This window comes from Anomalospiza imberbis, chromosome 10, assembly GCF_031753505.1.
Source record: "Anomalospiza imberbis isolate Cuckoo-Finch-1a 21T00152 chromosome 10, ASM3175350v1, whole genome shotgun sequence".
Lineage (NCBI taxonomy): Eukaryota > Metazoa > Chordata > Aves > Passeriformes > Viduidae > Anomalospiza > Anomalospiza imberbis.
Window position 1 is genome coordinate 26372920 of NC_089690.1, and position 26652 is coordinate 26399571.

The 26652-nt window shown below is 42.0% G+C and overlaps 1 protein-coding gene and 1 long non-coding RNA gene across 2 annotated transcripts; one reads left to right on the top strand and one right to left on the bottom strand.

The window, feature by feature from the left end:
• Positions 1-1129: 1129 nt before the first annotated feature.
• Positions 1130-23332, bottom strand: FAM168B (family with sequence similarity 168 member B). Its single transcript, XM_068201377.1, has 7 exons — positions 23181-23332; positions 16557-16637; positions 12527-12610; positions 8341-8483; positions 7263-7440; positions 5377-5506; positions 1130-4080 (listed from the first exon to the last, which is right to left on the bottom strand). The coding sequence occupies exons 2-6, from the start codon at positions 16624-16626 to the stop codon at positions 5394-5396; spliced, it is 588 nt and encodes a 195-aa protein (XP_068057478.1). The 5' UTR covers positions 16627-16637; positions 23181-23332; the 3' UTR covers positions 1130-4080; positions 5377-5393.
• Positions 23333-23490: 158 nt separating this feature from the next.
• On the top strand, positions 23491-25565 carry LOC137480280 (uncharacterized). Its single transcript, XR_011002775.1, has 2 exons — positions 23491-24259; positions 24345-25565. It is a non-coding gene; the product is annotated as an uncharacterized lncRNA (long non-coding RNA).
• Positions 25566-26652: the final 1087 nt, after the last annotated feature.

Below are 26652 nucleotides of genomic sequence, written 5' to 3' on the forward strand. Positions count from 1 at the left end.
CTCTTGTGAGGGGCTCTGCAGGAAGCCTAGAGCTGACACAACAGAGGATTAGAAATTGACACTTCTTAATGAGAACAATGTAAGTGAGCTGAAACAGCCATGTCTTTTACAGCCTTCCCAAAGGCTGGCTCACAGGGCTGAGGAACCTGCCTGGACTGACAGGAGCTGGAGCAGGCTGGGGCTGCGTCCTAAGGAACACTGCACAAACACAGCCCAGGCAGCCACGGAGCTGGCACAGCCACGGGCTCTGTGCCGTGCCACGAGCTCCAGCTAGAGCATCACTATTGCTCACATTCCTAAGATGGGAGGTTTCACACACACGGGAGTTACCACCCCTGGTATGAGTTTGACCCTAGAGTGAGGTGGTGCTGTCAGACTGATGTGCTTACCTATTTGATCAAAACCCAAATGAACAGTGTGGAACACTGTGCTGAAGCACTGGGGAGTGACTCCAAGTCAATGCTCTTGCCTTACTAGCCAAGGAGCAGGGAAGGCAGGACACTCCACAGCGAGCAGCCCATGCTGAGTACGCTGGAGTACAGCTCTGTACCATCAGCTCTCCTGACACCACCCAGACACGGTGGTACTGATGGGTGGTGGTTTGCTTCTGTTGTTTGGTTAGCTTTATCAGTGGATGGAGCGATACAAGGAAGAACTTCAATGAAAATAAAGGACTGCTTTCACCTACAGCTGCATCTAAGCATTTAACTTGCATAGGACACTCAAAATGAAGCTTTATTGAGCAGCATTCCTGCAGGTCTCCTAGAAACTCCAAATAGGAGAGGGTTACAACAAGCATAAGCAACATCTAGCAGTAGGTTGTCTCTTTTCCTTCCTTGTGTTTAGTTAATAACCACCACACTGACTAGGGCTATGTGGTTTTGATGCCAATTATTAGCCATTTTTCTTTTGCTGCTGTTACACTTAAAAGACATTCTCATCAGCTGTTACTGACATAGGGAATACCTTGGTTTTTAAAAAATACTTTATCTAGACGCAACACTTAAAATTTGAATTAAAAAAAAATTCTTGGACTTCTCTTTGTTATTGCTGCAACAGTTATTTTCAGTTCCAGGTTTTTAGTAGTACTTTTTTTTTTAATCATATAAAGCTGCCATAAAAGTTTTCCTTTTTAAAGAGAAGCTTGATCTGAAATGTCTCTACTGCACTAGCTCTTTTAATTTGCTGAGGAGCTTTAGTGCAAACACAATACTGTGTTTTCATTTATAAAGGAATTCTAATAGGGAATGTTATATAAAAAGCAGGGGAGAATGTTTTGTAAGACCTTCACTGTGTAAACGCCTATTTAATGATGTACAGTTTCCCCCACTGCAGTTTTATATCCATGCTTTCTACTATTTGCAACAAAATACCACTGAGATAGTTATATATACACATATTCCCCCGTCCCCCTGCACTGTGCTTTTGGTTACTTTTCAGAAGAACTCCTGGAGACAAGCTCCAGCCTCCCAGTAGGATCAGAATTGCTCAGGACTGGAAGGTGCAGTACCTTTGAAAAAGGTACAGTTTCTCCCTCCTGGATGAATCCCATAATGTAACTTAGGAAAAAAAAAAAAAAGTGCTCAAGTAAGTGAGACTGCCTAAGTGTTATGGAATACTACACGGAGACCAATTCCAAGCTGACATTTAGGAATCTGAAGTTAGAGCAAATATATAGGGAGTTATATTCATTCCTTAACTATTTCTCTATTGCAGCATTCACAGAAGTTCTCTCCTATGACTTCAGTTCAGGGTGATGAGACAGGAGACAGCAAAACTTCCAGCCTGGCCCTCACAGCTCCTCCCCAACACAGCACTGCTCCAGCCCACAGCTCCTGGTCAGAACCACACTCAGGACGAGCGCCCTGCATTGATGCTCACTGCGTTCTGCCACACCTGACTGATCACAGCTGCAAATCTAACACACAAATGGAATTGTTACACAGAATGAACAAAGCAGTACAGATGCAACTAAGTTTGTCTTGGATCATTTTCTGCTCCATATAAAAACATATGGAAATCCCTAAGCTGCAGTAAGTGCTCATGAGTAAGGTTGAATGTACTTATTCCAACAACATAGTTATTTTCAAGGCATGAGAAATAAGGGGGCCATCCACTGACAGTGATTCATGCAAAATAAACCTAAACTTTATTTAAAAAAAAAGGGTACAAAATACAGCGAGTGCTTACTGTAAAAAATAAGGTTACTGAAGGCTCTAACCACCAATGGGGTATGGAGGTACACATGCCTCTCACCAGGGCAGAGTACTGGGATGGCAGCACTAAATCAGCACTGCTGCTATCCCAAATCAGCTGCCAAACCTGTACAGGAGCAGAACACCCCAAAACAAAGCATAACTAAGATACACAACTTCAAAAAATTTAACTCTGAATGGAAGTTAACCTACGAGAACAAGACAGCCTGATATACCTCTGTGTAAATGCTTAAAAGGGAACAACATTTTATATCCATTTACTGCATAATTTATTGCAGGCAGAATGTATAAAAAAATTTGCATCTTTCTGGAATTGTAAATCAAGCAGGCTTAAGAAGAACCTCGGTTTTAATGTGCAATACTCAAATTTTAAAATTTAAAATCTCCCCCATAACAATTTTGGTATACAAATGGGTTCCAAGGCTAGCCCTTTATCCCCACAGCATTTGCTTTGAGGTACTTTAAAAATTGAAGTTGCAAGAAAGAATATCACAAATGACTCATTGCAATGAAATGCTAATCTGCAGTCGAGTCTTATTTTACGTGCTTCCAAGTGCAATTTAGGAAGTAAAACAAGAAAATACTAAGAAAACACATCAAAAGGCTGTAACCAAAAAATGGCTCCTACTTCAATTACAAATATTTTCATGAAAAAAAAACCAAAACGAAACTGCTATTTAAACCCTCTATATTCTGGCAGCCCTACTACAGAGTATCCATAGTCCATACTGCAAGTAGATAATAAGGAAATTGTGTTAAAATGATTTGTTCCCCTTTAACATACTCATCAGGCACACAAGCTTTCCTCAGAATAACATGCAGCTGAACTCTGTTGCAGAAAGCCCTTGCACTTCTTAAGTTTCTGGAAAGCAAGCTGGATCAACTGCACATATGTTTTCAACTGACTACAACATTCTTTAGGAAAAACAGCACGAATTTGCTCAACTGAGCACTAAAAGGAAGTGTTTTTCTATCAGTCTGTGTGGCAGTCTCACTTTGACATATCTTGCATTATCTGAGAGATAGTACTGGATAGAAATCTCCCCAGGACATGCTATTCATTCTGCAGGTGATACCACCTCCTACTATTCCTAAGAGCCAGTTTTGCCTCAAGGAATTTTGCCTTATTTACTGGCACACACACACAGCTTTGTCATGTAATTCTGATCCTTAAGAACACCTGTATAGCACTGATTCCATACAATGAAAATGAAAAGGTATGAAGTAAACTAATGGTGTGCGGGATGTCTACAGCTTGTCTGACTCATTTTCCAGTCACTCCAATTTATTAGCTGAATTTGAAAAAGAACACATCACTTAACCAAATATATGCCCCTTTTAAACTGGCAACTCCATCAACCTGAAACAGGCTGAAGCACTCATCTAATGTATGTTATGGCATTCTAGAAAGATACTCACTTTCATGATTCTACCTTGTCAGACCCTGCATACATTACAACAGTACATTAGTGATACAAGTTGTAAAATACTTTTCGGTTCCTTTGGATTTGCATATGATGGTTTTTGCATCAGTCACTGCAGGTAGATTGAGCAAGCTTTGTTTTGTGTTTTAACATGCATTCAACTAGATATGGATCAGAATAAATTTATACTCCCTTTTTATCATTATAATTAGCTAAAAAATTGCAAGACAGTCCACAAAACAGGATTTGCTTTAAGACTAACTGCTGGAGTTCCAAGATGTAAGATATGCAGCACTGGAAAATCTTCAGTGATCAGGAATTAGTAGTGTTTAGCCAAGTGTTGAAAGCATTCAGAAGGAAAGTCCTGGTTGGAGGCATGAGGGCTTCAGCACCAACTTTTAAACCTCAATTTCTTGATTGCATATCTCCCATCTTTAAACCTACATTAAAAGGGGGAAAAGAGTGGGAAATACTCTCAATTAGGTGAAATACTATTTGAGTGTGGCAGAACACATTACCATTGCATGCACCACATACACCAACAAATGCCACGTGTTAAATAATGTTACCCTAGCAATTTATCCTGCCACATTTTGAGGTAAGAACACACTACATGGACTTGCTCTGGTCATGTCCAGTCCAGCTTTCTGCCAGCACCACCATTGTTTTTAAGGCAGAAGATGGAATATTAAGAAGGTACTTCATGCTAAATTTAATTACCAGCAGTCATGAGTTTATTAGCAGCCTAATTTTCACTTCTTTTATTTGTGTAGCATGAGACTCTTGGCTGAAATACTTCATGAGAAGCATTTCAGATCTTCAGACAGCTGTGTACCATCACAGCAAAATAGGGAATATAGAAATGGCTGCTACATTACTAACTCAAAGGGAATGGTCACCTGCAATCTCAGAACTCTGTACTTCTAACTGCTGAAACAGAAATCCAAAAAAAGTTAAAACGAGGTTAACTTTTGTCATAAACTAAATGGATTAAAAGTGAAAATTTCAAGTTCAATTGGTCTGACAAGTCATTAATTCAAATGAAGCTGTTTTCAACTTGTGCTAAAAATAACCAAACAAACTAGAAATGAGGTGGGTATCACAAAAATATTAGTCCTTGTGTCAGTTTGACACAGATTACACCCCCAAAATCTATTCCACTTTATCGCAATTTCAAAATGAAACTCCTCTTCTTGAAACCCACTACCTAAATTTTGGTTCACACTAAAAATGCTTTTTCCATGCTGACTGCATGATGTACGAACTGATACTTACCTGAAACAGAGTGAATATATGAAATTACCTCAAGGTTATCTGTTTCAGTAGCTTGTGACAAATATTCACCCTCTGAGCAAGGCAAAACACCTTGCCTACATATTTATCCAATCACAGATAATTCAACTACAAAGTCAAATACATTCAATTCAGGAATCACAGTACTGCTGAATTTAACAATTACCAATGATTCCAAAATACTGCATATATTTAACAGATGTATTTTAATAAGGCCAACTTAAGGCTCATTCTTTCATATTTGACAATCACGCATCGTGAAAATGATTCATGACTTGTGAAGATAAACCACTCAAGAAACTCCAGCAGGATTTTTGAGTATTCCTGCTCAATTAGAATTCTGCAGAAGCACCCCTCATTGCTTACCATCTGCAAAATGTCCCCCAAAGAACCTGAAATGCTGTTGTTTGTAAGAAAGATTAACTGCTTTCAATGCAACTTACACTGACTGCCAGGATGATCACCACTGTGGGGGCACATAACTATAGGTTGGTGTTCCTGGAGCCCGATACGTGGGCATAGTAACTGGATGAGGGGCTACTGGAGTTGGGGAATGAGTTGTCAACAAAGTACCTGGAATGAAGAGAACAGTTTTTCAGTAGGCAAAAAATCTAGTAGAGAGGGAAAAAAAATTAAAAAAAAAAAAAAAAAAAAAAAACCAAAACAAAACCAAAGGAGAGGGAAGGGGAGAGTAATCAAAGTAATTTTAAAGACAATTACAACTTACTCATTTTCAAAATTACCAGTATCATTTTGCATTCCAGTCCCAATCTTCTCAAATCTTTATGCCAGGGGGCCATATTTTAGCCCAGTGGATGTTTAGGCCAGTGCATACAAAGATATTCATTACTCAAAAATAGCACTAGCAGATACCCTGCAACATAAGCAACTCTCCCCACAGCAGGCTTTACATGCCATTAAGAATATTTGATGGTAGAGATAACTTGATTGATAAATCAGAATAAATTAGTTCTTTGTTTGCATTATTACAGATAGGCTTTTTCCCCACAAGTAAAGCTCTCTTAGCTGAAGTTTGTGACACCTCTAGTTTTGAAGTTTCTCAAATTAAATTATAACTTTGACAGGACAGAAACCAGAATCTCAAAACAAACATATGGCTCTTGTTTATTAGATTTTTAAATTAGCATCCCTTGAGTGCATGTGGAGTTTTTTTGTGAGTTAACACCCAGTGAGTAACAAAGCATGACACCCCGTCAGCAAACACTCAGAGATGAGACCGAATTATTGATTAAACACCATTCTCTCCAAAACACTACTACCAAAAGACTGTGGCAATAGGAAGAAGACATCCCCAACCATTTCCCATGACACAGAGGACCTGTAGGTAGTACAAACACATGAAGTGCTGTATCTCAAGACAAGGAAGGTCTGTGGTATGAGGGGTGAGAACAGAACACTGCATTCTCCTCAGCTCTAAGAGGCTGCTGCTTTCAACTGGCATAGAGAAATGCAGTGGGAAGAGGAAGTCACACTCTTGACACTGGTATGAGGAGAAACAAAAGGTGCAAGAGTAAGTAATATCCTATACAGATATGAAGAAAAACCGCTGTCCCATAATACTAACTCTGAGAGGACGATGTGGTACCTCCATCCTTAGAGGTGATCAAGGTACTACTGAACAAGAACAAACCCTGACTTAGCTGGACTCACTCAGAAGTGTACTGGCCCCAGCTCTGGCCCCTCAGTTTGGGAAGGACATTGAGACGCTGGAGCGCGTCCAGAGGAGGCAGCGAGGCTGGAGAGGGGCTGGGAACACAAACCCTGTGAGGAACCACTGAGGGAGCTGGGGGTGCTCAGCCTGGGGAAAAGGAGACTCAGGGATGAGCTCATCTCTCTCTGCAGCTCCTGAAAGGTGCCTGTGCTCAGGTGGGGTTGGTCTCTTTCTCCAGGCAGCACTGACAGAACCAGAGGACACAGCCTCAAGCTGCACCATGGGAAATTTAGGTTGGATGTTAGGAAAAAGTTTTTCATGGAAAGAGTAATAAAGTTCTGGAATGGCCTGCCTGGGGAGGTGGTGGAGTCACCATCCCTGGATGTGTTTAAAAACAGACTGGGTGTGGCACTGGGTGCCAGGGCTTAGTTGAGGTTTTGGGGCTGGTTTGGACTCGATGACCTTGAAGATTTCTTCCAACCTGGGGATTCTGTGAATTCTGTGAAGACACACGACTTGCACAAGTCCTTCTGAACTGACATTAGTATGATTCTGTCAAGTGCACCTGTGGCACCACACTTTCTAAGGTAGCTGTGCTCCCTGCTGGGCTCAAAGGAGATCTCCACTGAGAAGAAGCCTTGGTGTGAGTGCACCCACCTGCTGACATTGCCATAGTGGTCCCAGCCACCATGCCCATGGTGACCCCGTTCCCTCGGGGCGGCGGGATCGGAGCAGGGTACATGGTCGCTGGCATTCCATTGGGCTGCACGACTGTGGTGTGGTGGATTACGTGGGGTGGTGCTGCATACAAAGGCTGTGTGTAGTAAGTGCCTTGCTGTTGGACAAAAAACAGTATGTGAAGTAATTAGTGTATCTGCTGGGGAAGATAAATGATAGCTTCTTTCACAAATGTATCATAAAATAAAAGTATTACTCTAAATGTAATGAATTTATGGAGCAGAAGCTGAAACATTTACTGTAACTATTACAATTGTATTTCACTCGCAATTTAACATTTTATCCCTTTTTAAGGCATTCAGGATAACATGTTAAGTAGGGATCTTAGCAGTTCAACAATAAGGGCTCATGCATCATTCATTCCCTTCCTTTTGATCCCTTTCATATATTAATCCATGACAGAACTTCTCATTATTTCACAACTTTTTATTTAGTTGCTTTTAGTAAAATAATCCAATGTTTTTGGCAAATCCAAGTACACAAAGTAGACCGAATAAAACTTGTTACATGCTTATTAATCCTCTTCAACTACTGCTTACATACAAGGTGACTTCCCACTACACAAAGGACAACTTTTCCCTAAAATATCATATTTACCGAAGTGTCATAATTCTGTCCTTTGTAATAGTTTACAACAGCTTCCCTAGCATGAGGCTTGGTAAATCCGTGAAATCACAACAGAAACTTAGTAATAAAAATTATGACAATTTTTGACAAAACAAAAAAATCAGGATAGTTACAGGATGCAGCATGTTTTAATAACTGCTGAATTTAGTGTCTCTTCAAAGAGTGACCATATTACCAGTAACTGTCACACAAGGGAGTACATAAAATTGAGCACGAACTAAATCATTGTATTAAGAATTCCTACTGCATGCAGCTAACGATTCTCTCAGTGCACAAAGAAGTGAATGAGATGAAAAGTTAGGAGTTCATAGAGATAGTAGAGGGACTACAGAAGTGCCCACAGAGGCATTTTGTGGCTCTGCCCACATACCTGTGCATATGGGTTCTGCTGGGGGTAGGCACTTCGGACTGGGTACACAGCAGTCTGGTAGGGGTTGGGTGAGGACGAGTAGGGCGGCACTGCCCCACTGGTGGGTGAACAGGACACTTTGTATGGGGTGCCTGGTGTGTAACCTGGAACAAAAGGAAATCTGCATTAAAACACTCAGCAGCATGCTGCTTCCCAAAGTCAGGTGCAATGATTTTCATACTCCCCAACTCCGTAAGCTTCATGTGACTAGTTGGTAAGTAGTCCTAATATTCGAGCATAAGGTCTATCATTTACCTCATACTGGCAAGAGCCTGGAAATAGTATTTGGCTGTATCAACTAAGCCTGAAAAGGTAACTGTATACTTGCATAATTTATTTGTCAAGTCTTTGGATATAAGGCAAAAAAGCACATCTTCATAATAACACATTAAATACCAGGATGTGGCATATTAGCCAGCACCCCTACAAAGGGGGACTTGGCACATGTGTCAGTCAATTCTCCACACACCCCTAAATCATACTGGCAAAACAGAGTAGCAGTCAACTAACTTGCTGTAGTGGATGATGCAGCATTAGAATTTCAAAAGCCAGAATAATCTAAAGACCTCATGATGCATTTTCAGAGAACAGAGACAAAATCTGCAACCTCTACTTCAACTTATCTTTATTTCTTTTTGTTGTCTGGCATTTTCTGAACTGGCTAAAATAAACATAAAATGCTGTACCTTTAAGTATTATATATGTAGACATATCCTGAAACATTATTTAAGAATTGTTTTTATACTACAGTAAGACTTCAGAAGCCATCAGAAAGTGGCTGGCATTCCTCTTACAACGCCCCCCAAATCAGCCTGCCTTTGTAAATGTTTGGAACTGTGGGATTTTTAGAGGGATAACTGGCAACTGCTGGCTCCTACTGCCCAAAGACAGCTTTTCCATAATTCCTCCAGCCCTCATCAGGCAAGGTCTCAGGGTCAGAAAAAGGGCTTGAAGAGGTATGGAGGAGATTGTGATATATTGATATGTATCTATCTATAATGTTTTTTGGTTTTTTTTCTATAGTATATATAATGTTTCTGCATGCTACACTCCCAAGATTGCTCTATGGCCAGAGTGGGAATATGAACACCTCCGCAGCAGCATCCAAGAGCAGCAACATTCAGGGTAGCAAACAACAGGCATGACCTAGTCTGGAGAAAGCATCAAGGCCCTTGCCTGTGCTGCTGTGAAAAGATCTTGCATCTCATGCAGGTCTACCACACTGGGAGACACAACATCCACAGGTAAAATTTGTAGTTAGTTGGAATTGAATAAACTAGTACCAGGGCAGTGCAAGAAAGAACAGACACTTGGTAATTACAGAAAAAAAAAGAGACTATCAGAGTAGAGATTAGACTGATTTTAAAAACTGTTTGGAATGGGCTGACTTCAATACAGAGAACAGATTTGAAGTTGTAGAGTAGAGAGAATTTGTTGCATTTGTGCTGTCAAAAATCAGTCTGTGCAAAAAGCATGATGACACATGACCTTCATTCTTCTTGAAGAAGTCTGGGCTTCTTTGCAATTTCATGACACCCTTCAAACTAAAAGTCATTTAGCTAAAAACAAAATAGGTTTACTGTTTCTTTTTTATAGAATTTTTACCTTTTAAAAAGCTGTACCACAGCACTTACTCTGAACTCCTGCTTTTAGAGATCCTAAGTATTTCACAGATCCAGCATGCTGAGGAAGTAACTTCTGTTAGTATGGAGAGCTATTTGTGGTGAAAACCCCAGGTACAAAATGCTGAACATGAAGAATCACTACAACCATGTCCTCAGTGAAGCCCACTTTCATTCTAAAAACCCACTGATGCAGCTGCACAGACAATTTCTCTTTCATTCTTGCAAAGTGGTAAATCTGCACAAGAGGTATTCTGCCATTTCATTCATTTCTTTTTCTCTGTAATATGGAGGAAAGTCCTTAACAGTAAATGACAGAGTAAGTCAAAACCACAGCAATTTAAGACAGTTACCTGTAAAAAAGCACCCTTATGTAACAGCAGTGGCACAGCTCATTCAAATACTGCTGTGTAATATGAATTTACAAAAGCTTTGATTCTACAAACAAGCTGTTACATCAGAAAGGTTAAAAAAAAGATATAAAAACATCCCAGCTGTTAGGACAAAGTACTCCAAGTTGTTATCTGCCTGAATTAGAGGCCTGTACATTTTGAACTTTTCTTCACAGCTTGAAGAACAGCTAAAAAATTAAAGCTATTCTTAGTTCTGAACTAAAAGTGTACTTCCTATTCAACAGCAATAAAGACTAACAGTACTAGCTTTTAAAAAATTAATTACATTCAATGACAGTATATGATTTTTACGCATCTTTATTGCTTTTTCTTAGAAGTGAAAAGGTTCTTTCTTTGACTTTGCTATTTAGTATGAGATATATTCCAAGATTAATCGATGCAAACTAATATTACAACATGATTAAGTCTAACAGGTCAAGAATCTTTGCCAGAACTCCCATGATTTGTTAAATTGATTCCATACAGCTTATCCTCAGCTTCCTGCAGCAGGATTTGCAAACTGCAACCTTTACTAAGACTGGAGCTACCTTCGGTTACCTGCTCCTAGGATGAAAGCCTACAGCCGCTCCTCAGCACAGCTGCAGGATATATACAGGGCAGCACAGCAGGCAGTGAAACGGAGGGGCCTGACAGCCATAAAACCAATAATAAAAGCCCACACAGGGCTGTGCCACCTAAACTAAGAGCTCTACCCTGATGGGAACTGCTCTCCCTTGAACATGGCTCCCAGGGTAAGTTCTGGAGCAATCCAGTGCAGATGCAAGCTGGCATCCCCTGATATGATACTGGCACAGTGGCAATACCCAGCCGCAAGAGTGATTTTTTTTTTTTTTTTAAGTTTCTGGAACCTCTAACGTTAATCTGTTTCCTTATCATAAATTCAAGGCCAAAGACAAGACAAAGTGTGAGTCTGCACTCACTCTGCCTCTAAGCAGCAAACTGGACAGTGACAGAGGTACCAACCAGAATCCCACAGAGTTCCAAGGAAAGTTACATACTTTTAACACGTTCTGCAGGCAAACATTTTAGGTGAGTCTTTTGTCTCAGTAATTGCTGCCACGCCCTCAAGAGTCTCCTGGTAGTTAATGAGGTCCATCCATTACAAACACTGAACTTCAATACCAAGCAAGCTTCCACAGCATAAGCTTTCCAATTTCAAGCAGTATCCTTTCCTACTGCCATAAATTACACAAGGGCATTCAGGGACAAACTTGGTTATGGGCCACATGCATCTCTGGAAAGCTGGCATAATACATGAAAGTGGAAGAGTTCTGAGGATGCCCAGCTCTACATTACCAAAGCAATGTAAGAAATTCCTTCCAATACAAAATAACCATAGGGAGAGTACTGTTGTATTACCATGTTCCTGCTTCAAGTGGAAATTAAACACTACTAGCTTCTGTTTTGTTGCAAGGATTAGCACATTAAAATCATGTTCTACTAGCAAAAGTAGAAATACACAAAAATAACTTTGGTGAGTGCCTTATTTTTGATGTCTGTTTTCCCACCTCCCTCTTCCTAGGCTCATCCCATTCCCTTCCTTAGATGACATACATGAAAGTGCAGTAACCTAAGTCCTTGCCCTGCATCCACAATGGTGAATCAGCTTTACACAGCAACCAGGCTTTCCAGACCATCAGCTTGTGCAAGACAACCCCAAGGGCAGAAAGAAGCCAGCAAGCTGAACTTGGAAAGATACGATTTAAGAAAGGAATGAAAAAGATTAATTTTGAGGATAACAGACAGAAGAAAAAACAGGAATCTGGAAATGACCAGAAAGATGCAAAGCAAGCAGAGCTATGAAGGAAGCAGTGGAAAGAAGTGCAATGCAAATCTCAAGGATAATCTGGAAACACAGAAAAAACAGCTAAAACCTCAGCTGTGCACTTCTTGAAAGGTGCATGCAATATGACTTAAGATTATAATACTTTATCAGATGATACCTTATGAGTCATATTCGAGGCAATATAAAATTTATCCCACAGTACAAGTGTTACTGTGAGCCCCTACAGCTTTTCCTCATTCTTGCTTCTAATCACTTGCAATCCTCATTCTTGCTTCTAATCACTTGCAAAGGTCAGGATCCTGCTCTGACACCCCAATTCCACATACCTGTTTGGAAGGTAGGATTTGCTCCAGGATACATGTTGGGGGAATAGGCAGGAGCAGCCGCTGCATAGCCCATTGGGAAGCCAGCTAGGAGAAAGAACACATCACAGTTATTTTCTAGACTGACTTTACTGTCAAAGTTCTCATTGCACATGCTTTAAGTGAGGCAATCAAACAGCCTTCAACCATACGTCCTCAAATAAAACACTGCAATCCTCCTTTCCTAAATCCCCTGAAGACGAATGCTAAGTGAAGAGAACAGCTATGGTTTCACAACTCCATTCTCTCTTACACCTCTCTTCCAGCCATCTCTGTTGGCCAAGTAACTCTTAAGTTAGTTGGAAAACAAAGTTTTGTGTAACTGTCCTGCACTCCTCCCCCTGCTGTGATGTATGAATGATGCCTTAGGATTTCAGCTTTTGTATTTTTCATACATTTGCAATCCTGCAATTCTTTACTGTCTAACTCTAAGCTCCATATACAGTGTTAGCTACTGTCTTCATATTTGTGTCAGAAAAAACAATTCCTCTCCAGGCCTGGCAATCAAATACACCTCACTAACTCGGGCTCCAAGAGATGGAAACAAAATTGAGTTGGATGGAGCAAACGGGGGCTAAATGACTTAATTACCTGAGGCTGGAATTGGAAGATTAACCCCCAATATGCAAATGGACCAAACTTAAAAAAGTGCGAAAACCTGTGACCCGTGGTCCATTTTGGGTGTAGCCCCTGGGGGGCTTTGTCTGCCCTGAATGTACCTGAAGGCCCTTCAATAAATAGAACTGCTTTCTATTCCCTTAACAGTCTGGCTTCTGTTTTTAGGCAGCCCCCAAAAAGGCATCACATACAATACTAATTTGAATGGACTTTTTCACAGAAATAAATCCCTAGAAGTTAGAGCAACTCTGACTCTCCAGATCAGAGGCATCTCAAGCAGAACGTACAAAGCAGTAGCAGCCCAAATTGCTTCCTGAATTTGACACGTATTTGCTACTACACTGGGTATCAAATGAGCTCCCCAGTTCCAGACACACACTGTGACCACAGTAACAAGTGATTCACAGAGGTACCTGCAAAATGACAGTGAAACATTTCTGCACCAGAGAACACTGTGATACACTCCTGTGTAAGGCACAACACAATATTAGCAAAAGCTTGTTACCTGAAAGACACAAAGCTTCTTCAGCTTGAGTATAATGTCTGGATTAATCATAGCTATTAGTTTTCCCAAGAACCTATTTTCATTATTCAAATCTGTAAAACCAAGTAATGTCTGTATTCAGAAAGATGGAGTTACTACCACATTCTGCTCTCTACTTATAAAGATTTCAGCTCCTTCAGATAAAAGGTAATTAATATTTGCATACCCACTGTCAGACTCAGAGCTTAGTTTTAAACTGCTGTTCAAATGTGAAGGGTTTTTATTTCACTATGAATCCCAGAGTCCTCAGCAATTACTCCCAACAATTAGAATTACTTAGCTCAGGACTGTATATGCTAACCCAGTTTTGTAAAGCACTCTGTAAACATATCAAGTGACATACACTTGGCACTACTATGAGGTGGTCAGCACAGAGAAGACTAAGAAAAGCCTTAAGCTTAAAAATCAAAGTTAAAAATAACATATCCAAGTTGTAACAACTTTTCAGAGTGTAAATAGATCTTCAGTTTTCAAACTCACAAGCTGCTGGTGGAAAGCTTTAGTACAGCTTTACCTTACTCAAACACACTACAGATCTGCAACAGTGTGTGTGGGAAACATTTTCATTCCTTCTTTCTTTCTTCACAGCTTTAGCTGCACTGTGGAGCACTCTGAGTTACTTAAGAAAGAGGTCATTAGTGTAAAATGTAACTACAACAAGCAGCAGTTTTAGTTTCTACAAAGAACTTCCATCCATATGAGAACATTTGAATATTGATTTCCTGCTGCTGTAAAACTATCCAACAGCCTAAAATAGGTGTAGTATAATATAAACAGCTATTAAATATGCAACAGCTTTAGAAACACATTGCCTTTCAGTATGCATTCCACTTACTGCTGTGCTCCTTGCTTTCTATTACCATGCAACCCATGTAAATGCAATGATTCTGAGTGGAGAATCTGCAGCTTTTAAATTAGGAGAAGCAAAGAAGGGGTTCTTAGTCATGCAACATTAAAAAAAAAAAAAATCCTAAAATGCAAGTCTACTTTTCATTTTAGAGAATGTGCTTTGTATTTCTCCCACAATCATAACGCCTGGACCAGGCAGCTCAGCAAACTATCTAATGGTGTAACATATTATTTACTAAGCTGAATTTAGGGGTCAAAATTGCATGAACTGACCAACCAACTGCTGCAAGGGAGAGGTCTAAATAACCACATTGTAGCACAACATTTAATGCACTTCTGCAACAATTCTATTTCAATTTAATGTATTTTAGTTATGCAGACTGGCAAACAAAGTACCTACATAATTAAATATATAGTCTAGTATAAATAATAGGAGATAAAAGATTAGAGATTGTAATGTTGTTTAAACTGCTATTTATGAATCTACAATAGTATTTTTCCTAAATAAATTAAGATACAACTTAGTTTACTATAGACGAAAGCCTCAATGCAGTATGTAGATGCTTATCAGTACAAATCAAAACCTGGTTAATATAAATCTGAGTTTAGAAAATAAATAGAGCTAAAGATATGAAGTTATATTCAAATAATCAATAATAATCCTTATGTAAAGCAAAAGAAAAGCTAGGAAAACCCATCTGTTATATATACAGAAATAAATGTCCCATACATTATATTAATTAGTAAGCCTCTGCTGTTTGCCTTATTATAAGATTACTATAGCCTGTATAACTCAGAGAGTAAAATCATCCTGTAGGACTTATGGTTACATAGTATCAGCTTTACAATTTCTTACTGCACAATTCCAGTCACTCAACAGACCTAAAGCCATTTAAACACATTTTGCATTTCTCTTATAAATACTGTAGAAATCAAGGAAGGTACACTCGTTTGAGGAACATGAAAAGCAAAAAAATAAAATTAAAATGCTTTTGAGACAATCAAGCCAATAAAGAGAATTCATTCATGCATCACTATTTAGAAAGAGGAACAGAGAAAAGTAGAAGAGGAAAACAGGAATTTTAATGCAATACCCAAGGTGAAAAACAGATTTAAGAATGGTAAATAGCAGTAGGAAAATATAGTACAGCTACCAAGAATATAAACAGTACCAGCACAGAATAATTTCTGCCTCCCAACACAGACACCAACTAAATCACAAAACTGCCTCCTTGTAAAAGCTGAAGAAGTTTAACTTCTTATGAAATACAAAGCTGAGCAGAAAAGACCCTGCAGCCTCTCCTAGGATGGAAACTCCCTTCTATCAGAGATAACAGAAAAAAAAAAAAAAAAAAAAAAAAAAAGACAGCATCAAGACATGCTGCTTGAAATGTCTCCCAGAGGCACACAGGCTTCTCTTCAGCCTTCCTGGAAAGCTCTGTCCAAATCTAATTTTGTCTCATCCAACTTTCAGACTATAGAGACATCAGAAATGAAGCCTCCTTGCACATACATTAGGAGATGGGGTTGGGGGGGAACCTCATCAAAAACTGTAAGTCAATGAGAAGCAGATAAAACAAGAAATTAAATGTATTTCCGTTTCAAAAACATTTTTGGCCATTTTCTTGGTGCCACCTTTGATGTCATACTTTGGGCAGTCAGAGAACAGACAGCATGATCAAGAATTAGAGGATAGAAAGGTTAACAGTGCCAGTCAACTGGCAGCAGAAATAGATTGCCTCCTCTTCTTGCAGGGCGTAATTATTAGAACTCCTAAAATAAGCTGCATTGGAAGAGATACTGAAGTTAGAAATATAACAGAAGAAATAACATCACTCTTGAAATGTCACTTTTTAAATTTAAAGCAACCTCATCCCAACCCCAAAGCAGATTTACATCAAGGCATTAATAACTGACTATGTCTTCTTGACCATGAGCAAAGAGCAGTGTAACCAAAACTTGTCAGAAAACAGAGCTGCTTACCTGGATAACCAATTCCTTTGGCATTTGCATAGGGAACCCCAGAAGATCCAGGGCTATACACTGGATTCATGATTTCAGTAACTGAATCAGGAAATAAAGAAAAAGAAAATCAGTATTTACTTAAGTATAGGGAAAGCTTGAAATGCAACAACTAAGGTGGAACTGAAAACTAAGGAAACGTATTGGAAGAAAATGTTACAAAGGAAAAAGCAGCAATTCCACTACTTCTCAACATCAAAGCTGTAGCTACAGGCAGGAAAGAATCACTGCAGGAAGAAGTTTCAAAGCATCCCAACCCTCAATCAGCTAGAGAATGTCTCAGGAATGAAACATTCCCTGTTGCAGAGCATGCTTTCAAAATATTTCCATAGCCCAGAGCTCCCCCGTGGTGTGCAGATCCAAACCCACTGCAGGGGTTCTCCTGTGCTGGACTTCTCTCCTCCTGCCATCTGTCAATCACTCAGCACCTCTCTACCATTTATCAACCACTCAGCATCACTCTGCCATCTACCAACCTTGCTTTCCTCCCAGTTCTTTCCTGAAGCCTCTAGCCAAGGGATGCAAATACTCATGGTCCATTCTTACTGGCACTTGAAACCTGGCATTCCAGTCCTTTACAGCACTAAATTATCAAACATCCAACTACTACAGAAGCAAGTGGCAAAAGACTGTGCATTTAGATAGCCAGCCCACAGCTCTGTCTTTGTTTACTTCCTGCCAAGTTCTTCAGAGCCTATGACAAGCCGACAGTTGTGTCCAGTCATTTCTGAATGATGCATTCACACAAAAACCAGGCTCCTACAGCCAGCATCACCCACAGCAATAAAACCAAATCCATTATAAAAAGAACCTTGTATGCAAACACCAAGGAAAATAAAATTGCATTCAAGATGCTTCTCAAGTGCCTCATACAGGAATACTGTTCACAACTACTATTCCCGTATTTAAAAAAAAAATCTTCATATTTAAAGCTCAGTATCATCAATCATCTGATTTTCTGCACGTATAGACAGACACATATATATACACAGATCTCCCACTTCACAGGGGTGGGTTACATTGGATATTTGAAAAGGGTTCTTCCTCCACAGGGTGGTTGGGCACTGAGCAGGCTCTGCAGGGCTCAAAGCACCAGGCCTGACCCAGCCCAAGGAATGTTTGGACAATGCTCTCAGGACATGGTGGAATTCTTGCAGTGCTGAGCAGATCCAGGAACTGGACTGATTGTCCCTGTGTGTCCCTTCCAACAGAGGACATTCTATGATTCTTCCTGCAAGCACCCAAGACACTCTATGAAACCAGACTTTTTTATTAACTGCTAATAGCTGACACGTGAACTTCTTCTTCTACATCTGGAGATGCTGTCTTACTTAAACCAACTGGGTGTTAAGCAGTTAAACACAGTTTAAGGAAATTTTGTAAATAAAATTTATGAAACAAGGAAGTTTAATTGCACATGCACTACCTTAGTTACAGGATATGTTATGGCAGGAATCCAAGTGGAGTTTATCAGTATAGCTGCACTGATAAACCTAGGGTAAATGACTCTATAAAGCATAAAGTTTCCTTTTTAAAGGAACACTAGAACCAGCTCTGTGCCAAGGGAATTAGCAGCATCTGGTACACAACAGATATAAAACTGCCATTTGTGCAAAATTAGGAATAAGTAAGTGCTGTCAGAAAGTTTATAATCAGGTTTCACAAAACACTCCATGTCAATATAAGGTAATTACAAGATTCATCAGTTTCTTGGGCCTTCTCCCCTCACTTTCCAACAATACTAACTTATATAGAATTGCCTTTTTAATTCAGATTCATACGTGATTACACATCAAGAAAACAGAGTCCACTGCATTACAAACCAAACAAGCTGCCGTTTACATCACTTAGGATGAATAAAGTTCCCCAGAGGAGCATATTTTAACCACCGGACCCACATCAAGTGCCATTTGAAACAAATCTCTTTGAAAATGTTCTACAGCAAGCTATACTTCAAGAATAAAGTGCAATATTCCACTGAAGCCCTGTGGAGTGTTAGCAGCATTAACTCTGTGCCATAACCAACAGGTGTATTTTGCTGGACCAGTATTTTCTTTTAGCAAGGCAGCTTTTTTCTTCCATACTTTCTTCAGTGTATCCTTCTCCCTAAAGTACAAGTCTCACTTACTTGAAAACTTTCAGTCTGTTCCATTTATATCTCTCTGCACTTTCTTCTCATGCGCATTTCTGCTCCTCTGTTGATTTTGCCACATTTTGTCTCTAAATTTACAAAATCCTTAGGGGCTCAAGCGTCACTTTGGTTTCAGCATTTCCCAGTTACAGGGTTAAAGTCTTAAGGAGATGGATAAACCTTTCCACTCAAATAACACAGTGCTCTCCCACACCCTCATATCCTACAAATTTGCTGCTCCTCCTTGCAGTCCCTACAGCAATTAGGAGAAAAGACTCTGTAACCTTCTCACCATTCTGAATGGCAGTGAACAAAAAGAGACCTGTCAGGTGGAAAACCAGCAAGGGTTTCCTATGAATATTTAGGCAAAATACAAAAAAAAATCCCAACTATTAGAAATATTAGTAGACAATGATCGCAGAACAACACATGGACATACACGATGGGAGATGGCTCAAAGAGAAGCCACACAAAAATGAAAAGGTAGAGGAAATGGATAGAAAATGTCAGACAACACAGACTTGATCTCAAAGGAAGTACAGACAGAGAGAGAAGAACTCCACTTAAGTTAGGGGGGGAAAAACCCTAATGACACTGGTAGCCTCAAGCTGTTCACTTCCACTTCAAATGAATCCATGCTTTCAACTTCACAAGTGTACACACACACAAATTAATTCAACTTTGGTGGGATAGGGATGTACTTTCACCACTGACAGACAAGTCAGAGCCACCAGCCTACACAAAGTGCTCACAGCCTGTAATGCAGACTAAATGTCAGACCACTTCTAATTAAAAATAATTATTTTCAGGTCTCCTCTGAAGGACCCAACATGTGTAAGTATAATTATGTAGTATTACCCAGTGGTTGCAATCATCCCACTCTTACCATAATTTTACTTGGAAGGGCATCTGTTATACTAAGATGTGGAACCTTGCAGTCCACTTCCCTGGAATGCTCCAAGTCCACATAAAACACTAGGGAGGGCTGGTATAAAGGGAGCCCAAAGAATCCCTGTCTTTCAACTGCTTTGTTGGCATTCCCTCCAAAGCATTCTCATGCTAATGAATATGCAAATAAGTGTCTACAGTGCATCATCTGTATATAAATTGCACAGAGCTAACTGTATACCAATGACTCTTTCAGCTGAAATGAAGGCCATCATACTTATTAAAGATGATGAAAGACTGCACAAGGATGCTGGGAAGTGCAAACCTTCACCTTCCACTCTGGCTAAAGCCAGGCAATCAAACTCAGCTTTCATCAGGCCTGTTTGATCTCAGCTTGGTACAGATACCAGGACAACCATCCTCCCTTAAACCCAGGTTTTGGGAAGCTGAGCACAAAGGCCAACCACTGCTAATGTTGAAGCTCCAGCACTCCCAATTGGATCTCTTTTGCACACAGCTTTTCCTGCTACACTCAGGACAAACATATTTCTAGGAAACTCTGCTTTTAAAAATCTTTTCACAGAGATGAATATAAGAACCCACAGATCAATGCAAACACTGTGAGACAAACTGCACATTCCTACACATACGTGTTTTCTCACTCCCGATTTTCACACTACCAGATTAACATCTACCGAATGCCATTTAATGCTCTTTTGATGACAATTCCATCACGAGAGTTGGGGAGGAATCTCCAAATACCTTGGCCAAAGCACACTACTGTGGTCCAGTAACACTTTCCTTCTAGGATCTTAAGCAGACTCACACTTACTAAGTCATTGCAGTGTTTAACACCGATCCATTCTGGAACACTTTCAGAATACCATTTGCCATGAAATTGTACAAATGACCCGGTTTGCACTTGCTAAGTTACTTACCATCTTAATAACACTCTGCATTTTAACCATTTGACTTTCAGTCAAAGCATAATACAACTAAAATACATAAGTGCCTGGTAATGTAAAAGAAGTAATTTCCACTGCTAAGTAACAAAGAGACTAGCTCATGACACTTCAGCTCTTCAAATAACTGACAACTGAAGTCTCAGTTACACTATATTCTGTTAAACCTTCAGACACCATTTGATGCAAATCTAAGGCCAAATAACAGGCACTTTTTTCACAATTAGTTTTAAAAAAGGGATATAATATTATAAAGACTAAGACAAGGCATCCCATGCTGTACTGGTAGGTAGTACTTAATTCATTCCATTCATCCAAAGACCTCAAAAAAAGTCACTGAATTTTCCCAGGAAGGAGGAGAAGCCTGTTCAGGGGAGAGCAGAGGTTTATGGCAGCCCAGGACTGCAGGCAGCTGCAATCAGTGCTCACAGAACTGCCATGCAGCTGGCAAGCAATCCCTGCACTGGGATCCCTCACTAGGCTGGAGCAGATAAGCTGGCTGCCAGGATTCTGGGCTCTGCTTGAGAAATTTTGGATAAAGGATTGCTAGTTTTCCAACTATCAGCTTGAGAGAACTGAGACACATCCCCAAATGGCCAAGGCCAGTTCCAATGCAAAGAAGGGAGCAGGACTGGACAGTGACAGGACAGACAGATGCTGCAGAACAACAGCCTAGAAAAGGACAGTTAACATCTTTGCTCAAAGCTCACACATAAAGTAAAATACAAAGCTGGAACTCTCATACCCATGCAAGTCCTCCTCCCCTGCTTGAGTTACAAAATGTTGTCACAGAGAATGAATAAGACACCTCCAAGCACTCTATGTTTTGTTTGAATGTCTTCTTTTTTTCCTAAGGCTAAAAAAGGAATGGAGCCGTTTAGGCTTTTTAATCCTTTCTAACATACAACAATCACCTGCAAGCCTGATCTAACAAGGGTTTGTTAGGGGTTTTTTCCTATGTAAAATACACCTACATTAACACCAACACTACTTGCACTCAGTGTGGGTAAGGACGGAGACAACATGATTAGATGTGAAAGACTCAACAGTTTCATATGTCATTCACAAAAAGAAAACCTACACAAAAACCACAACACTAAGATCCTGCTTGTGATCCGACTTTATTTGTACGTTGTGGCATTACTCTAGTCTTCAAAATATCCCAGAACATTACCAAATCCTTCTTTTCTTCAAAAAAAAACTCCTTGTAATTTATGAAAATATTAAACAAACTGCACAATAGTTCTCAAAGCCTACAATTTCTGTTGTTGCTATGGCACAAGGGGATAGAAGCTGCCAGCTCCAATCCCTGCATCTCCTGCATATCTTTGAATTTGTGTGCATTCTCATCTCAAACAAGTCCTCAAATCACCAAGACCTTACTGTAAGAATCATAGAAGCCTGTCTATTGCCAAATTTAGGGGAAGTCAATCAACTGTGAGAAACAGAGAAAAAAATCAAATTGGAAGAGTGTAACTTCACGACATGAAGGAATTGTATTTAGAACTTTTTAGTTAAGCCCCAGAGCTCTGCTTCTTCCTAAAAATCCTATAAAGCATTTTTTTCATTAAATTAATTTTCAATTTACTCCCTACTACTTTCTGAAATAACATGAAACTGCCGCAAACCACAACGAACACAGAATTTCCAAAAGCCTCCTGAGCCCTCCTCCTTTCCAACCTCAAAGTTAGAGTGCATAATTGCCACCGCAAAGATGCAGGAAAGGGTGGAAGGTTTATGACACTGACAATTACACATCTTGCAGCAAAATCACATTGGAACAGACAGAAAGGCTGGTGACAGGAGGGAACATGCACACTGAGATTCAATATTCAAGAACAAATCAAGTTCCACACAGATGAATGCAAAAACCCACAGATCAATGCAAGCACCGTGAGACAAACTGCACATTCCTTTGCAACACATGTATTTTCTTACTCCTGATTTTCACAGCTGGGCAGAAACACTACCAGAATGAGATCTACCGAAAGCCGTTCTGCCCCTGAGCGCTGGGTGTCTGCCCTCATCGAATCCCTGACTTTTTACCTTTCTCAGAGCACCGATTTCACCATCTGGCTGGCGTTTATACGGCTCCAAACGATGCAGAAAAGCACTGCATGCCCTGTTCGTACCTTCTCCCTTTCTGCCTCACCAGAGGGCACCGAGGACCGAGCTTCGATTGTTGCCTGCAGCTTACAAAGGTACGGGGCACACACGGCCCCCGCAACGCTCCCGCTCGCAGCTGCAGCCTCCGACGCCGCGCCCGCGGAACGCAGCCGGCCGGAGCCCTCGTGACGACACCCTCAATTCGCACCAAGTTCCCACCCGGACGATGCTGCGCTGCCAGCAGCGACCGGCACCGCCGTGCCCCGAGCGCGGGGCCGAGGCGGGGAGGCCGCGGGCCCCGCGCAGGTACCAGTTACGGCCGGGGCCCCGCGGCCGCAGGCGGCGCCGCCAGTTCCCCTCCGCCGGCCGGGCCGCAGCGCGGCGGGGCCGGGGCCCGCAGCCCGCACCTGTCCCGGGATGGCGCAGCGGGGCCGGCTCGGACGGCGGCGGGCCCGGCGTCCCTCCCCGTGCCCCCCGCGGCCTCGGGCCCGCACTCACCGTGAGCGGCGGCGCTGCGTGCGGGCGGCGCGGCGGGCGCTGGCTGAGCCGTGCGTGCGGGTGCCCGCGCCTGCGTGCGTGGGTGGGTGCGTGCGCGGCCCCGCGGGCACGGCACGGCACGGCACGGCACGGCACGGCGCGGGACGGGACGGGACGGGACGGGACGGGAGGGGGCGGCCGCTCCGCGCCGGCCGCACCGCACAACTGCGCACCGACCGCCCTGACGTCACTTCCGCCCGGCCGCGGCGGGCAGGCGGTCACGTGCGCGGAAGGCCGGGGGCACGTGACTGCGCGGCCCGGCGCCATGGCGGGCGCGGTGAGCGCGGCCCGGCCCCTCAGCGCTCGGGGCTTGGGGCAGGCGAACCTGCGCCGCGAGAGGGGCAGATACTGCGCTGAGAAGTAAATAGGTCAGCGGAGTGTTCTAACGGCACGTTCCAGTGTCCCCGGGAGCCTTAGCGGCCTGCTGCATAATCCCATTAAAGCGCCTGCCAGCACAGCTCGCTGACCCCTTCCTCAGCCTTAGAGTCAGATGCATGAAACCAGCTGCCGTGTGGCACGACAGCTTACGGTGCGGAAACTGAGGCTGGCTGGCACGGTTCTGGAGGTGCCAACTGGTTTTCACATCAGTTTTTTGAAAGAAAAATCCTGCTTCCGTGAAGGCCTCTCCAAGTCCTATGGCAAACACGGTTTGGGGGCTGTACAGAGCTTTTTGAGCCACTCCTTCCAGGGGGTGCAGTGCCCTTCCTGCAAGGAGCAGGGACCCTTTGCCGAGGAAAGAGGCAGAGCTGGAGCGTGAAGGTCTATGTGAGCTGAAACGTAGTGAAAAGAGGGTTTAATCCTGAAACCAGGATTACACAGCCCCCCCAATGGCACCAGCAGCCCAGTAAGGCACTCCTACTGGGACATGGGGTCAGTGCCTTACTGGGCACACGTCACGACTTTTACGAGCTGGGGAGTTTTCTTTCCACAAATCACTGCCACTGTGGGGACGCCGCCTTAAAATCCCTGCTTTCCCAACAGTTTTTTTTGCTCAGCAGACAAACCCGGGAAACTTTTCTAGAGGCTTGAACTGCACCAAGGTATGTACAAAACTGAAACAGAAGAGCACAGTGAATTAAAACGGGATGTATAAGAGCGTTTTCTAACTAATTCTCCATTCTCCAGTTGATGGATGCAAGTGTTACACCTGCCTGGCTCTGGCAAGGTGTAATACTCAGTCAAAGCACTCAGAATTACCATCTCAAGAGATCTAAAATTGACCTTTTAAGTACCTGCTGAGGATGGGCCAAGGCAGCAGTGTGAATTTAGCCCCAGAGCCTGTGGGCATCACTGAACATGGCAGCACAAGAGAGCCAAGGGACAGCTGAGCAGGATTGACATTGCTGCCCCTCAAAAACACACGCCTGGAGCTGCACACACCTGTGGAAAAGGCCCAACCAAGCCAACACTCATAGTGCCCAACAACAGGTGAGGAAACAGGACTTTGTAATGTCTGGACAGAGGGGATTTGTCCTGAGAAGTCGGTGCAAACAGCACCACTGGTTCCGGGGTGCTCCTGACACGCACTATGACTGACACCACCAATGAGGGGCTGCTGGCAGCACAGCAAATCCGTTATTGTTGGTGCTGGGCTGCACAGAAATACACAAACCAGGGAGAGTCACACTGCCATCAGGCACAGACAGCTGCTGACAGGTAGGAGCTGAGTGGCCCAGTGCCCTGTCCCTGGGCTGCTGGAGCAAACAACAGATGTGGATAAATCAACACCTTCAGGGGCGACAGTGAAAGATGCCAGGTCGTGCTTTGCTTTCAGAAGGTCCCCAGTGGAACCAGTGGAGCCCTGGGCAGCACACAGCTCACACAGATGATCCTGGCATCCTGAGGGGTGTGACACCCCTGAGGTTACAGTGGGGCTCAGGAATCTGGTGAGCTCAGGTTTCACTGGTGTTTCTCTCACTTAGGGGTGTACAACACCATCAGCACCCCCATGAGTTATCCCACTGTGCATCACTGTTAAAACCACAGGGTGCTGGTCTTTGTGCCAGACAGAATTCTGCAAAATATTGTAAGTTCAACTGTAAGTTCAACTTGTCTCCTGGTGTAATTCCATACATCATGACAGCAAATATTCCAGCCCAAAGAAAAACCTGATACCAAAGACATGACAAAGCAACGCTCTGAACTCTTACACCCCAGCAGCACATTCAGAAGGCAGTCTCTGTCTGGTTTGTGCAAGTTTTAGTCCAATTTATTAACTATAGATCAGTTATATGGTGCCCAGCCCCTGTCAACCAGGCAAAAACACACATATAGATGTGGTTGGTAAAAATTAGAGTAAAATGGGTATTATTGTTAAAAATGAATAAAACTGGAGACCTTCTGATACTTCCCTTGTGTAGTGGCATATTTTCAGTAGTAAAACGTAGAAGTGATAATATTCTCTGTACGACAAATGCAAATTGATTCTCAGCTTGCTGACATTTATGACAGGTAGGGCAGCTTGCACTTTTCTAATTATCCTCAAATGTCTCCCTGTTGTTGTAATATACTCTCCAGAAATGTGAGCTGACATTTATCCCTCATGCTGGTCACTTGCAGAGGAATCTTGCAATAAATGGCAGCTACAGGACAAGAAGAATGGTACCATTACTACCTCAGCAGGAATGAGCAGGAAGGTGACTCAGAAAGAGTGTCCAGCACTGCCATGCAGTCCTTCTGAGTGTGATTTGTTTGTGGAAGATGAGAGAGACCTGTCTGGGGGATGAGAGGTCCTCACTGCTGTAGTGGCACCAAAAACCTGCTTGCAAATGTGTGGTTGTGGGTCCTGCAGCCTGTGTGTTGGGGAGACTCAATTTGCAGTAATAAGGATGTGAAAACAAAGGCACTGCAGGGAATTGTGCCATATACACTGAGATGACACTTGCTCCAAAATTATTCCCTGTGTTTTGTGGGATTTTTCAGAGTATTTCAAGCACCCAACATCCCACTGTTCTGCACTGCTAAGAATCTGGCTCACTTGGAATTGCTTGGACTGCTCTGGAAACTTGTGCATCTCCAGTCCCCTGGGGGCTGCCTGAGGAGGCAGATCCCTGCCTTGGATCCCCTACCCAGTGCCAATAAAACCTACTGCAACACTCTGACATTTTTATCCAGGAAACAGTCTTGTATGAAACAAATAGGTAGTTACTTACTGTCTTAGTATTTTCTGTAGTGTTTTTTGGTGATTTTTGTGAAAAACACCTTTACTTTCTTGTGAAAATTTAAAAGTTTAATAAAGGACAGTAGGAGACAGAAATAAAGGGTTAAAAACAGCTGGGTGTTGGGTATTTAGTTAAGAGTACACTTGTTATTTTGGAAATACTTTTAATATAATATTTTATTACATCAGTTTGTTATATATTTTTAAATAATTATGTATAGTAAACTTTTTTTCTAAATTAGTTTACATATTCTAAGAACTGTTTAGTATGGC